Source organism: Galeopterus variegatus, unplaced genomic scaffold (assembly GCF_000696425.1).
Source record: "Galeopterus variegatus unplaced genomic scaffold, G_variegatus-3.0.2 Scaffold1782, whole genome shotgun sequence".
In the NCBI taxonomy this organism is placed as follows: Eukaryota; Metazoa; Chordata; class Mammalia; order Dermoptera; family Cynocephalidae; genus Galeopterus; species Galeopterus variegatus.
This window is the reverse complement of record NW_007727893.1, coordinates 314,474-330,830: the sequence shown is the minus strand read 5'-3', so window position 1 is coordinate 330,830 and position 16,357 is coordinate 314,474. Positions and strand designations below refer to the sequence as shown.

Below are 16,357 nucleotides of genomic sequence, written 5' to 3'. Positions count from 1 at the left end.
GAAGACCATCTTGCTGACCCATAAAATAAAAACATAGCCTTTCAGGCTTGGGAGACAATGAGTTAGAAGAGCTCTTAGAGGATCTGGATAGGCTAAAGAAGAGCTCAACAGGCACTGTGTGGGACCAACATCTTTTACTTCTTGCCTCTACCCACCATCCCATCCCAGCCTTTCCCAACACAGAGAAGAAGTCAGGAAATACTGTGGGTGAATACACGACAATCCAAAGACACAAACATATAGTTATTTCTAAGCATATACTACTTCTGGTTCTTTCAATGAACTGCTCTGAAGGACAGGATTAGGAATCAGAAATTTTCCCACCATGACACCTTATGCACCCCCCTATTTAATTTACTCTTATCCACAAAGGACCTGGGGCTTTGTGAGGAAGATAGGATAATTTAGTCAGGCTCCCTCAGCTCAGGTCTGGTTGGGGGTCGAGCAGCACATTCTTAATTCTTTGTAAACAAGTTGTGTGGGTGGAGTTAGTGTACATGTATGCCAATGTATCCTTTTAGTTTTGTTGCTATTGTGTGTTCTTCAGTTTGTGAAGCAGGCTGGCTGGCAGAGCTCGAATCTAAAAATAGAGCATGTTTAACCTGCTGGCAGCTGTTCAGTTTTCCTTTGGACTTTGCTGGTAGCAGTTGAGTTTTTCAGTGGACTGCTTAGCTCCTAGACGTGTATGTGCTGAATAAAGACTATTCCTTCTTTAACCATGGCTCCAAGGACCTTTTAGCCAGTTACCTAGCTTATAGACCTGCGTGTGAAGGGTTTGTGAATGGGCTTGAGGGGTCTGTGAGCTCCAGACCCATCTCTAGCTCTACAGGCTTCTCTTCCACTCTTAGGCAATGGGATACAGCATGAAACCAACTTGAGAGTCAGTAGCTGGCTAGGAAGATTCCTTTAAATAACTGAGGCTTACCTCTGTTGCCTCACCTGTAGTAGGAGAGAGTCTAGGATCATCCATCTCAGTCCCTTTTCAGTGCTACAATATACAGTTTGGGGAATGCTCCTGCACTTGGGGGTCTGCACATTAAGAAACAGAATCCAAGACAGAAGGGGTTGCTTGCAGCACTGGACTGCAGACTAACACCAGTAGGAGCGATGACGCAAGGAGCAGTTTACAGCTGGCAAAATCCAACAGAATCTGATTGAACTAGGAATGCTCCTACTTAATGTGAAGTCCAACCCCAACATGGAGGGAAGAGTTAAGTAAATTCTGCCAGGTGAGCAATGGAGGTGAGCTTGGGAGTAAGTGTACCCAGCCATGGGCCCAGCAAAAGCTCTGCCTTCTAGCCTGGATGTGATGACCATTCATTTCTTTGTTCCTGTTATCAATTTTACCTCTTAATAGCTGTTTTTTCCACCAATGTTGGATTTTTCCTTTCTTATAATGTCACTCTTCAAGGAGTTTTCATAATTTTTTTATGAGACCTTCACCCCAATCCTCTGAAAGTATTATCCCCATTTTTACAGTTGAAGAACCGAGAGGTTTAAAAATAAGGTGACAGAAGTGATTTCTACTTCTGTTCATGAAGGATTAACCATTATAGGAATTGTCCTTCCACCATAAACAACTAGAAAACTGGACAAAGTGTGTGAAATTATAATTGTTTTTAAACACTGGACAGCAGTGCAGGACTGAAGATCCTTGAAAGAAGGAAACAAACAAGGTAAGCCTTACAATTGCCTCAACCTACTGCTGAGAGGCAATTTCCAAGCCCCAGCACAGAAAGGAGGAACCCAGAGCAAATAGGTCTTGCTCAGCTGGAATTAACACTGCAAAAGAAAACTTTAGGATTTGGAGACACAGAATTAGAAGATATCACAAAACACAGATTTTTTAAAAAAGAGAGAATAAAAACAAAGAAACCCAGAGCCATCAGTGATCTGTGGGACAACTTCAAGGGACCTAATTTATGTGTAAATGGAATCCCAGAAAGAGAAGAATGGAAGAAATATTCAAAGACAGGGACAATTGGATCTCCATACCAAAAAATATAAAATAGAGCTTCAACCTTATCTGATGACATACATGAAAATTAACAAGGTAGATCACAGACCTCAATGTAAAAACCTAAAACTATAAAATGTTAGAAGAAAACATCTTTGTGACCTTGGGATAGGCAAAGACTTCTTAACAATGGCACAAAAAGCATAAAACACAAAAGAAAAAATGGATAAACTGGACTTCATCAAAATTAAAAATGTATTTTCTTCAAGAAACTGTTAAGAAAATAAAAAGGCAAGCCACAGACAGGTAAAAACTATTTTGTCTGTATAAAGAACTTGTGTCCAGAATAAAGACCAATATAAAATAAGACAACTCAATTTACAAAAGAAATGTGTAAAAGATTTTAAGACATGTTACCAAAAAAGATATATGTAGGCACATATGGCACATAAAAAGATGCTTAATATGATTAGTTTTTAGGGAAATGCAACTTAAAATCACAAAGAGGCATGACTGCACACCCACTAGTGTGGCTAAAATTAATGACAGATAATAACAAGTCTAGGTGAGCATATGGAGCAACTGGACCTCTCATGCACTGCTGATGGAAGTGCAAAATGGTAAGCCCTTTTGGTAAACATTTTGGCATTTTCTTATATAATTATACAATCCATATCATATGACCCAGTAATCCCCTTCCTAGGTTTTTACTGAAGAGAAATGAAAACATGACCAAACACTTCTATGTGACAATGGAAGTGCAAAATGGTAAGCCCTTTTGGTAAACATTTTGGCATTTTCTTATATAATTATATAATCCATATCATATGACCCAGTAATCCCCTTCCTAGGTTTTTACTGAAGAGAAATGAAAACATGACCAAACACTTCTATGTGACGTTCAAAGCTGCTTTATTCACAATCTCCAAAAAGTGGGAACAACTCAAATGTCCATCAACTGGTGAATTAGTATAAACAAACCATACATACAATGGAATACTACTAAGCAGTAAAAAGTCATGACTCATACCATATTAACAGAATAAAGAAAAAAAAATCATGATTATCTTAGACAGAAAAAGTTATCTGTCAAAATTCAATACCCTTTTATGATAAAAATATTCAACAAACTAGAAATAGAAGGGAACTTCTTCACCTGATAAAGGGCATCTATGAAAAACCCCACAGCCAACATCATACTTCATGGTGAAAAACTCAAAGCTCTCCCCCCAAGATCAAAAACAAGACAAGGATATTTTGCTCTTGTCACATCTATTTGCACTTTAGGTCCTAGCCAGAGCAATTAGGCAAGAAAAATAAATAAATGACATCCAGATTGGAAAGCGAGAAGTAAAAATTATCTCTATTGCAAATGACATGATCTTGGATATAGAAAATTCTAAGGAGTCCTCTAAAAAACCTATTAGAGCTAATAAATGAGTTCAGTAAGGTTACAGGGTAAAAGATCAAGATCAATTTGTAGTTCTGTGCAGTAGCAATGAACAATCCAAAAATAAAATGAAAATAATCCCTTTATAATAGCAACAGGAAGAATAAAATAGGAACACATTATTTAATGAAAGACATGCATGATGTATACACTGAAAACTATAAAAATTACTGAAATTCAAGAGACCTAAATACATGGAAAGACATTCCATATTCATGTATCTGAAGATATAATATTGTTATAATGGCAATATTCCTTTAATTGATCTACGGATTTAATGTAATCCCTATCAAAATCTCAGCTGGATTTTTTTCTTTTTCCTTTTCTGGTAGAAATTGACAGGCTGATCGTAAAATTCGTATGAAAATGCAAGGAACCCAGAACAGACAAAACAATCTTGGGGAAAAAAACAAGGACTCACACATCCTAATTTCAAAAGTTACTACAAACCAATGGTAATCAAGACCGTGTGCTCCTGGCATAAGGACAGACATATAGATCAATGGAATAAAATTAAGAGTCCAGAAATTAATCCATAATTTATGGTCAATTGATTTTTTTGACAAGAGCGCCAATACAATTAAATGGGGACAGGATAGTCTTTTGAATATATACTTCTGGGATAAATGGATAGTCACGCATGCAAAAGCATGAAGTTCGACCTGTACCTCACACCAAATATAAAAATTAACCCAAAATGGATTAATTAAGACTTAAGAGCTAAGACTATAAAACTTTTAGAAGAAAACATGGCTGCAAATCTTTGTGACTTTGAACTAGGCAATAGTTTCTTAGATATGACATCAAATGTACAACAACAACAAAAGAAAAAACAGATACACTGGACCTTATTAAAACTAAAAACTTGTTCACCAGAGCACATTATAAGAAAGTGAAAAGACAACCCATAGGATGGGAACCAAATTGTATATCTTATAAGGATTAATATCCAGAACATATCAAGAACTCATATAACTCAAGAATAAAAAGACAAATAACAATTTTAAAATGGGCAAAGGATCTGAATAGGCATTTCTCTAAAGATATACAAATGGCCAATTATTGGTTATAGAATGGTGCTGATAAAACCAAGGTCAAGGATTTTGATCCCCTTACTGTTCCTAAAACAAACCAAACAAAAACAAAGCAACAAAAAACAAATGGCCCAATAGTGTAAGAAAAGATGCTCAACATCATTAGTCATTAGGGAAATGCAACTCAAAAGCACAATGAGATGCCACTTCACACACATTAGGATGGCTAGAATAAAACATGCACAATAAGTTTTGGTGAGGATATGGAGAAACTGTAAACTTCATACATGGCTGCTAGGAAACTAAGATGGTGCAGCCTCTTCGGAAACAGTTTAGCAATTTCTCAAAAAGTTAAACTTAGAGTTGGCATAGCGCCCATCAATTTCACTCCTAGGTATATCCAAGAGAATTGAAAATGCTAGTTTCCACAAAAACTTGCCCATGAATGTTCATAGCAGCATTATTCGTAACAGCCAAAAAGTGGAAACAGCCTAATTGTTCATCAACTTGATAAATGGATAAAACAATGTGCTATCTATACAATGGAATATTATTCAGCCATAAAAAAGAATAAAGTGCTGACTCATGCCACAACATGGATGAACCTTGAAAACATTATGTTAAGTGAAAGAATCTAGATGTGAAAGGTCACAAGGGTATGCTTCCATTTGTATGAAATGTCCAGAATAGGCTTTAAAAACAACTTGCATAACAATTTAATTGACATGGGCAACTAGTTTCAGATTATCTGTGATGAGAAGCTGGAGTGGGGAGAGGCAGGAACACAAAGAAATATTGAAATCACTGATGTTCCGAAACCCAAGTTGCTCATTTGAACATTATTTTACTCCTAGAAGAGGAAACATGGGTAAGAAGGTTTAATGACATGGTTCTGACACAGACACAGACACTAAGTCCAACTCTGACACTATTATGAGGCCTTTAACTTTGGTCAAAGAAATGGGAAGTCGACCAGGGGACAGGAAAGCTTGACTTTTTCACTAACCAGCTGTGTGACCTTGGGCAAGTCACTTAATTGCTACAGTTTCCACTCTTGATTACATGAACTCTAAAATTCTAAGAATTGAGGGCCAATGTACTCAGCACCAGGCTTGGAATTAACAAGGAGTTAACACCACATTAACCTAGCAATCTAATAATACACCCTGTATTATTCTGACTTCCGAAAGACAGCTAGGAATCATCTGCTTATTTTAGGAGCTAACTGTTCCCTGGGAAAGATACTTTTGGCAAAAGCAACAATTCAGATGACAGTCCCAGTGTTTTGGAGAAAACCAACTAATTTATTGACAACAAAGCTTGTTTTTTTTTTTCCCCTTGAAATTTTATAGCTTCAGGCCCAGAAATACAAAGTCCCCAGAAGACTCTAAAAATATGTTCTCAATTCCCTTTTATCCCCCACCCAGAGCTGAGAGAATAGCACTAACTGTGTCATATTAAACACAGCTGCATCCAGCCCCGATAAAAGTGCATGACCGAGGAACAGATAAGAATTGTTTTCAATTTGTTCAGATGGAATTGGTTAAATTTAACCTAATTAGACCAAATAATCAAAGCAGGTGTTTGTAAGTTGCCAATGTTTTTATTCTCTGTAATTGTTCGGCTATATCTCGCAGGAATTTAGGTAAAGGAAGTTAAGAATGTCATAAAAATCACTCACCTTATATTTATTCATGTCACATATATTATTCATGTTCTAGGCAGTACAAATACATGGCATTGTTGAATACCTCTCACGGATTTTACCATTTAACCATCATGAACATTGAAGCTGGCCTGTGGGAGGGCTTACATTACCTAACTTCCACTACATAAATACAAGCAGTAGTAAATGAGAGCCTGTCTTCTAATCTTATTCTGATCTACAAAGCACATTGACTTGGCATTTAGACTCTTTAGGGATTCTGACTTCACTCTCACAAACTGATCACTTTAAAGGCATTTAGAAGAAAAATAATAACAATAATAAAAGTTACATTCCAGTTAAAACAAAATGTTTATTGCACTTGGCAGAGTGATGAGATCTGAACTATAAATCCCAACTAATAAACCGCAAAACACAGTCACCAGCAGCCTGGTATTGGGAAGTGTTCTGTGCAGTGGCCATAGGTCCACTTTCAGAGGGAAAAGGGCAGGTGGCTGCCCGGGAGCGGTCAAGCATTCTCTTTCTAGTAAAATACTCCAGACTCGAGTATACTCCAGTATTATTCCATGCACTCATGGGATGGGAAACAGAAACACAGGAAGGAAAGGCCCCATAAAAGCTGTGATTTGGGGCTGGCCCGGTGGCGCACTGGAGAGTGCGCCGCTTGGGAGCGCGGTGGCACTCCCGCCGAGGGTTCGGATCCCATGTGGAGACCGGTTCCCGCTCACTGGCTGAATGCGGTGCGGGCGCAACACTGAGGGTTGCGATCCCGTTACCAGTCAGTAAAAAAAAAAAAAAAAAAAAAAAAAAAAAAAAAAAGCTGTGATTTGGAAGTGCCTGTTTTACACTCTTAGGCCTGAAGGCTCTGCAGCAGGGGCAGAAGCTTGGAAAGCTGAATCCACAAAGAGGGTTCTGGGGCTCCCCTCCCTGAGAGAGTGACTGGTCTTTTCTTGCCTCTAGCTGTAGTTGTGCTGTGGGGTCATGATGTAGGTGGCTGGGGAGCTCAGGCTCTGCCACCTAAGTACACATGTGACATTGGGCAGTTCTTTCTGTGCCTCAGTTTCCTTGTGTCTAAAATGGAAGAACACTAGTATCTCCTTTGTTAATGCACGTCAAATGCTTGGCAACTGTGCTTGGCATAAAGTGCTCAATAAATGTTGGCCATTATTATTATGACCCCTACAAGGAAAAGGATATTGAAAATAATGTTTCCTAAAAATAAGAGTATAATGGGCATCCTATATATATTTCAGGGTTAGGAAAACAAGCTTCTGAGATATGATGAGGAGAGGGATGGACAAATCCTTCTCCACCTAAAACATTTATTTTCGGTGGCTGGCTGGAACAAGAATTGCACCCTGGACCTTGCTGTTATCAGCACCACGCTCTAACCAACTGAGCTAGCTGCCAGCCCCCTAAAACATTTCTATGAATGTCATTCTTCATTTCTTTTGGATTATTTAACCTGCTTCTAGATTTATATTTCAATATATTATATATACATATAATTATAAAAACGAGTTGCATAAAATTAGTAAAATGGAGACTAGGAAAGGAAAAACCTACTCCTAAACCCACCGACAGCTTGAAGTGGAAGTCTGAAAGTGCAAGTAGGTCTGACATTTGTTTAGATACTTGGTAAAAGAAAATGTTCAAATCAATAGCTGTGAAAAACCCAATTTAAGGGGTGTAGGCATAAGAGAGAATCAGAAGGTCCGTTTCTCAGGGTAAAAGGGGTAAATATTTAGTCAAGTCTCAGATGGTATTTCAGTAAATAGATCTTTCAATGGAAAATTTCCAATCTGAGAGCAATTAAGATGGGTTTAAAATTAGAATTAAAACTCTCCATTTCCATGTCCCCTGCCCAGGCCTGTAACCCAGCCACTGAGTCCTTGTGGCAGTTAGGATTTTTCTTCCTTGTTCGCCCAACTCCAACTGGAGACTATAATTTTCTTTCCAGCAGGAAACTGATATATACTAATGATGACAGCTGGATTCAGAAGAGGAAAAAGAATATAGGGGACAGGGAGTCCTTGTGGGTTTAAATCACTTTAAAACTCAAAACAAAACCCCCAGATTTGGAATTTTTTAAACCTAGTTAATGGCTAAGGAAACCTCAAATGATTGGGAAGCACCAAGATAAAAGTTTGAAATTACACAAAACACATCATTATCTTAAGCTTTTCTAATCATCTTCTCTGCCTTTCTCCTTCACTGTTTTTCTCATTATTTATGCCCCCAACCCTTCAATAGAGTTCTAAGATGTTTTAGAGGTAGGTATATCCTTCCAAGGTCACTTACAGAAAAGGATTTGAGAGAGCATGGACAGATTCTCCTTCAGACAAAGTTTCCCTGAAATTGCTATTACTTCATTTCTTTGGAATAAATAATCGCTTTCAAGATTCATATTTAAACACATTTAATATTTAAATACATATATACACACATATGAATGAAACAAAATTATGTTGCATAAAATTAGTAAAATGGAAAATAAGAAGAACCACCCCCATAATCCCACCATTCTAAAACAACTATTTTTAGCACTGCACTGCCTTTAATCCTAGTCTGTTCTTCCATTTCCACCCCCCATCCCCCAAACCCCCAATATTGGTTATCACAATGACTGAGCAAATCTCTCCGATATTTACTGAATGACTTTCCAGTTACATTCTTTTAGAGTGACAATAGGAACTTGACTCCATAAAGGTCCTAAGAATCCTATGAGGATAAGGGCAAGGAAAGAAATGTTGCCTGTCTTAAAAACCCACTGTATTAGTCTGTTCTTGTTGCTAATAACAAAGTACACTGAACTGGGTGATTTATAAAGAAAATGAAATTTACTGCTTACAGTTTCTTTTTTTTTTTTTTGTCCTTTTTTGAGACCGGCCGCACCACGCTCAGCCAGTGAGCGCTGTGAGCGAACTGGTCATCCCTATATAGGATCCGAACCCGCGGCGGGAGCGCTGCTGCACTCCCAGCGCCACACTCTCCTGAGTGCGCCATGGGCTCGGCCCTACTGCTTACAGTTTCTGAGGCTGGGAAGTCCAAAGTCCATCAGGTGGTGACAAGAGCGACCCAGGGGTCTCACATTGCAAGATGGTGGAAGCAGAGAAAGCAGAGAGAAAGACAGACTCTCCTCTCCTTTTAAAGCCCTCAGAAGCACACCCCTGACCACCATTTTTAATCCATTCACTACTGCATGGTCCTGTAATCCAATCACCTCTTCAAGGCTCCACCTTTCCATTTCCCACCCTCTTAACAGGCACAGTGGGGGCCAAATTTCTAATACATAAAACTTGGGGGACACAATTCAAGCCTCAATAGTTTTGGGAGGACATAATTCAATCCACTACACCCACTTTGTTTTACATCCTTTAATAATCTCTTTTGTATACAGGGTCAAGTCCAAGCTCCTTATATTTTAGCCTATGAGACCCTCCAGAATTGAGTTTCTGCCTCCCCAGCCTCACTTCTAGTCACATCTGCCTGGCCTTGAACCCAACACTCCTGTCACCCTGTCCTACTTCTTTGAAGGATGTGCTGATCTGTGCCCCTGTGACTTTGGCAATGCTCCTCCCTCTGTTTGTAGTAGCCACCTCCACCTTGCCCATCTGGTGAATCCCTAATTATTGTCAAAATCTGCTCAGCCACCTCTAAAGCTTTTCCTATCCTCCCAAGTAGAAATGACCTTTCTTCCTTTAGTGTCTCAAATGTATCCCAGACACACTTCCTTTAACATCTGTAATCCCTTTTTGCACCTACTTACAAGTCCAAGACATATTCATCTCTATCTCCAGATATGTCTGATGTTAGAATGTCTGATGAATGAAAAAAATACATGAACAGGAAAAAAAAAAAGACCTTTTCTGGATCAGTCAGAGGGGCAGGGGAATCCCTAATTAAGTGGATTCCTGACATTCTATGCCAGGTATGTTGTACTTCAGTGTTTTCCTAGGCAAGCAGGAATTTCTTCTTTCCTGAAGATGTTTAAGAATATGAGGAGAACTGTGAATGTGAGAGGTTGAACACAATTCTGTCAGGCTGAAGAACTATGGATTAAGATGCATGGTTTCCAGGTAATAATGATGAGGATTATAATAATAACAGTAATAGTAGCTAATGTTTATTGATTACTTACTCTATGTCATGCAAAGCACATTCTTCACATAGGGCTTTACATGTATAAATTGGAAACCACTTTTTAAGAAACAGATTTTATTATTATCTCCATTTATATTTAAGAAAAAGTGTCTCAAAGAAGTTAAATAACTTTCCTAAGGTCACAAAGTTGGTAAATAGCAGATCTGGTATTCAAACCCAAGGATGTGACCTCAGAGTCTGTGCCCTGTACTTCCTACTCCGAGCTTTGCGAGCTCAGAGTAATGGACTTAGATAAATACATGTTTACAAACATATACATAATATAGACATCTCATTTGAATTCTGAAAATGAATTCACATCTGATTGACACATGGGTTTTAAATAAGACTTGTATCTTGATAACAATTGTTACTATTCTAAAAACTGAGGAAATCTTCATTGCAATCAGTTAACAGCAAACCCATTTAATGAGGGCCTGCTATGTGCTTAGCTAGGTGACAAAGAATCTAAGACATGGTCCATTCTTTCAAGGAACTTACAAGGTAAAACTATAATGTCATGATATTATTTTGAAAAATATTGAAATCTACACAACACATCCAAATAAGTGATCACCTTATTTGGTGATACACTTATCTATTGTTCAAACTGCTTTTAGAAGCAATTTATAAAACATATAAGAATAGATTTCACTACTTCAAGCTCAAAGTTTATTCTTATCCCAAACAGTGCTAAACATCTTAACCACTATTTTATTTAACATTTGGTTAGTTCTAAAAATCTACTCATACCTGAAAGGAGGAAATTTGCTGCCATTGCTTGTGTGGATGTATTATATGAATACATACATTCGTATAGAGATAGATACATACACACATACAAATATGTCCTGTGGTTTGTAAGGGCAATTCCCAAAGGACTGGACAAAATCAGTGCTGTATGATAAGAATATATGAGCCACATATGTAATTTAAAGTTTTCTAGTAGCCACATTTTTTTTCATCACCAATAATGTTACTTTAATGTACCTTTTTGGTTTTTGTGATGTCATTAAAAACTTTCACATCTCTCCATTTGACAAAGTTAAATTCACGTATCTGAATGACAGTTTTGTTTTTTTCCTTCTTATCTTTTTCCATTCTAGTAGCCACATTTTAAAAAGTAAAAGAAACAGGTGAAATTAATTTTGATAATACATTAAAAAATTTAATGCATTATGTCAAAAATACCATTCCAGCATGCAATCAATATAAAAATTATTGAGAAATTTTACACTTACTTTTTTCATACAAAGTCTTCGAAATCCAGTGTGTATTTTATACAACATCTCAATTTGAATATCTCAAGCACTCAAGAGCCACATGTGGCTAGTAGTTGCCATATTGGACAGAGTGAGACAAAATATTTAAAGCTATGCTTGTCATACTGGAATGAGAGTAAAAAATGCCCCATTTGCTCAAGTCTTTCCGATAAGTAATGACTTTAAGAGGAGTACTATGTGGATGCCAGTGAAGTACTGTTGAGTAATAAAGGCAGCCTGTGATCACATTAAATTGGAGTATAAACTCTAAATGCTGTTAAGAGTTTGGAGGAAAGGATGATTTAAAAAAGCCAAAGTCATCTTTATGGAGCCTGGCTAATCAGCAAAAGATGAGAAGCTGAGAAAGCGAAAAGGTATTTTACAACATTCAAGGGTTAACCCTTTTAGACAAGGAATAATAGTACTAAATAAGCCAAGAAAAACTCAGTTCAAATAAACTAATGATCATAGTCAACCGCAACCTATCAGGATCCCAATGAATAAGCTGAGAAAGCGAAAAGGTATTTTACAACATTCAAGGGTTAACCCTTTTAGACAAGGAATAGTAGTACTAAATAAGCCAAGAAAAACTCAGTTCAAATAAACTAATGATCATAGTCAACCGCAACCTATCAGGATCCCAATGAATAGATTTGTAAGCAGTAAGCAACTCTTTTATGGCCAAGGCCCTATAGATACATAGCAGAGAAATATTATAAAGCCATATGGAATTTAGAACCGAAATACAGAAATGGTAGAAATGCAAAACAACTTACTTGGTAATATCTGATTCACAATCTCTTTATAATCTCTGGACCCAGTTAACTCAAGTGTAAACTAAAGTGAATGCAACTCTAAGGACCCTTATAGCTAGGGTGACCCATAATTTACTGTGCAAACTTGGACACTCTCAAAAGTAAAAAGGGGCACTACTAATTATCCGGGACAAGAGGCATAAGCTGGGACAGTTTTATACCTATAAAACTATATGATCCTATATTAGTAAACAGATACAACAGCTACCCCTATCCAAAGACACTGAACTGATGAAAGCTTAGCATGTTCTTATTACCTTTGCTTGGCCGCAGGGACTTTGTGGGCTAATATACATCGATCTGGGTAAGGCGGTTTCACACTGTCCCCCCGCAACCTCCCCTCTCCCCGGAAAAGCATTTTAAATTGATTTGAATTTGGGAACAGGGTTCCATATGGACAGAGCTGGACTTTGACAGCCTGAATGCATTTACTGAAGACAACAAATCATTGACAGACTAAATGTAACAGAGGAAAAGCCTGGCCTGCTTGTACTCAGAATCTGACTTTGTAATTGTAGCCTCCTCTAGACAGGCCTAATCAATTAGAAGAGGCTGATTTTAACCAGTTGCAGGCTCATTACCCTGCATTCCAGTTTGTGTTGATGAAAATCAGTTTCAGTCTGTGGCCTGGAACTCATGTACAGCACTTCCTGTGGCCTCTTATATAAATACATTGAAAAAATTTATTTGGAGTTGCTCTTCTCCCTTTAAAAAAAAACACTTTGTGAATCATGATTAAAGTAGAAGAATCATATGTGGATCTGGGGCCCATACCCAGAACCATACACGATCAAGAAACATGTATAAAGTCAGAGCTTGAGGCAACAACTCATAATGCACTGGTTTGAGGGTGGATTTGAGAATAGAGTCTCAAATGTCCAGGCTTCAGCATCAAATGAGCCCAGTTCAGTTATCTTCACTGAATGGAAAAGAATGAACTCTGTTATTGAAAATGACAGCCTTTCAAAGAAAATGCACAAAATAGGAAAAATCCAAGGTCTTCGAAACATAGAGGGTATCTGAGTAGAGTTCACACTTTTCCCTGAATGACCAAATAGAAAATAAACGGCAAACTTCCAAGTAAACACGAATAGGTTTCCTTGAGAAGCTTCTATAAAGAAACCATATGACATTCTGTTTAATTTTGATGTGTGGTTAGCCTTACAAAAGTAGGAGGTCGGGGAGTGCGTGGCAGAACTGCTCAAAACCCCACCTACATTTCAAAGGCCTGTAACCATTCCAAAATATGATATAACTATGAATCATACCTGGCTGGTTGCCCTCTCTGGGTTTGTCAAAGCAGCAAGTCAACAGGAAGAGAATATCAATATATACAGCTCTGGTCACCAAACAGGGATTTTGCCTAGAAAGGTAAAGAAAAAGAAAATATAGTAAATTAATATTTTCTCTCCCTGATGCCTGGGGTCACCAGAAGGAGAAAATGCGTGTTTTCTATCAGGCACGTCCTGAGGTTTAGGCAATTACGGTGAATGCTGAAGAAAAGATGATTGATCACTGATGGCAAGAAAATCAGCAACTCAAGTGAGAAAACGAAATGTTAGAGCATGCAGTGGAGGCCTGGGCTATGTGTGGACAAAACATAAAACTCTATGCTCTGGCTCCAAATAAAATAAACTGAAAACAAACAAAAACCAAGATCCTTCCTTTCAAGTTAGCTGAAATCGAGGTGGGGGGTAGGTGGGAGGGATGATACTCTATTATTCTCCTCTTAAAGTGGAGAAATTTGGGAGAAATAGATCATTGGTCATGAAAATCACTGATTTAGCATTTTGGAGGAGAACTACACTCACATAAGAAAAACCATATCTATGGACTTAAAGTAACCAGGTGAAGGACAACATGTACAATATTAATGAACACTGGAGCTGACATCCTTTTCCCAATAAATGGAATTTTTTCTTCTTTCAATAAATGGAGCAGCTTATTTTACTTTTTGCACCACATGGTGGAACCAGTAAGTAGGCTCAGATTTGGGGGTCTAGACACAATAGGACATGGACTTTCTTTTAGAACAGCACTGAAGGGCCCTGGCTCTGAGTCTTAGTTCATGCTGACCGTGAAAAGTGCCAGAACCTCTCTGGTGTCCAATAACCCAGCACGAGTAGTAAAAACAGTAAAGACAGACGTGGGCCTGAGTACTGGCTTTGCCACTTTTTATCTCTGTGACCTGAATCATATTCCTAACTGGTAAAGTGGGAACTATATTATTACCTCATGGTGAGTCACTGTGAGCGTTCAGCATGGCACATAAACTTTAAATGCCCACCTTAGTGCCTGGCCATGGCAGATGTTCCAGAAGTGTTCATTCCCTGACCTTCTCCTCTACTTCCAACATAGATTAGGGGATGGCATTGAAATGGGTACAAGTGTTCTGGCTAGTGAATTTCTATTTGGCCGGACCTCTAAACCAGCCAAAAACCCATCCTTCTCATTCCCTGAAATTAACCATTTTACCACTTCCCTAAAGTTTATTCCCACCTCTATCCTGAACTGCCCATATCCTGGTGCTGACATATGCTCTAACATAAAAAGTATATCAGATACTTTTGATTTGAAGCATAAGCTGTCCTGTATCAAGTTCTCCCTGTTTTTGACCTTCCCCATCTCAGCCCCACTGTGACTTGCTTCACTTACAGTATGCCCAACCTAATGAAACCACTAGTTTATACATTACCTCAGGTCTGGCCTAATTTCATACCCATGCTTAGCTATTTTTCAAAGTTAGTTTTAAAAAATAGGTAACACGGGCTGGCCCGGTGGCGCACTGGAGAGTGCGCCGCTTGGGAGTGCGGCAGCGCTCCCACCGAGGGTTCGGATCCCATGTGGAGACCGGTTCCCGCTCACTGGTTGAGCGAGGTGCGGGCGCAACACCGAGGGTTGCAATCCCGTTACCGGTCAGTAAAAAAGACAAAAAAGGAAAAAAAAAATAGGTAACACATGGACATGGTATAAAAACAATTCAAACAATACAAAAGGGCATGCAGTGAAAATGAAGTCTCTTTTCCACAATTCTACCCAGTGCCCACATTCCGTTTCCCTGAGACAACCACTATTACCATTTTCTAGTATATCCTTCCAGGCACATTCTATTCATTTATAAGCATCTGTCTATAGCTACCCACTTGTTTATTTTTACATAATTGTGGTTTACTATAATACTAAGTTCTGAGCATTTCTTTTTTTCACTAATACATTTTAGATACCATTGTATTTAGGACATAGAGATTTGCCTCATTTTCTTAGTAGCTGTACACTGCTCCATTTCATGGATGTATCTGTCCTCTACTGACAGAATTAAGATTAAGATACCTTGCTACTGAAAACAATTCTGTAATAAATATATCTATGCATCAGTTATGTGCTTATGGATGTGTATTCAGAGGCAAAATTCCTAGAAGCTGAATTGCTGGATCAAGGTATCTGTACATTTAAATTTTTCATTGATTTTGACAAGATGCTCTCCAAAGAAGCTTTACCAATTTACATTTTCACCAACAGTGTCTAAGAATTCCAGTTTCCTCACAACCTGGCCAACACCATACATTATAAAACTTTTTGGCTTTTGCCAAGATAAGTGGAAAACAGTATCTCACTGTTTTAAATTGCAATCTTATCAAGAGGGAGGTTGACTATCCCTTCATATGCTTTTCAAAAAAGATATCTGAACTTCCTTTTCTGCAACCTGTGCTCAAATTCCCTGTTGGTCTTTTCCATACTGATTTGTAGGGGCTCTTTGTATATTAAGTAAATCTGCCCTTTATCACATATGTTGCAAATATGCTTTTACAGTTTGTCATTTGTCTTTTAACTTTCTTTTTATTTTTATTTTTTGCAATTCACAAATGTTTAGCTTTATGCAGTCAAGTATATTAACATTTTGTATCTTCTAGGTTTTATGTCATGCTTATGAAATCCAACTCTTCTCTATTCTCCCAAGTTTTCTTTCAGTACTTTACAGTTCTATTTTCTTAATGTTTAAAACTTTTATCTGGGGCCGGCCCTGTGGCTC

The 16,357-nt window shown here is 38.1% G+C and overlaps 1 protein-coding gene across 1 annotated transcript in view; it reads right to left on the bottom strand.

The window, feature by feature from the left end:
- The window catches only part of LOC103595501 (thyroid adenoma-associated protein-like), a gene marked incomplete at its 3' end in the record, with an annotated part of 97,735 nt that overhangs the window by 17,600 nt on the left and 63,778 nt on the right, over positions 1 to 16,357 (bottom strand). Inside the window, exon 2 of the mRNA XM_008578921.1 lies at positions 13,596 to 13,690. Coding sequence (XP_008577143.1) covers positions 13,596 to 13,690 — 95 coding nt within the window. The remainder of the gene's footprint in view (positions 1 to 13,595; positions 13,691 to 16,357) is intronic.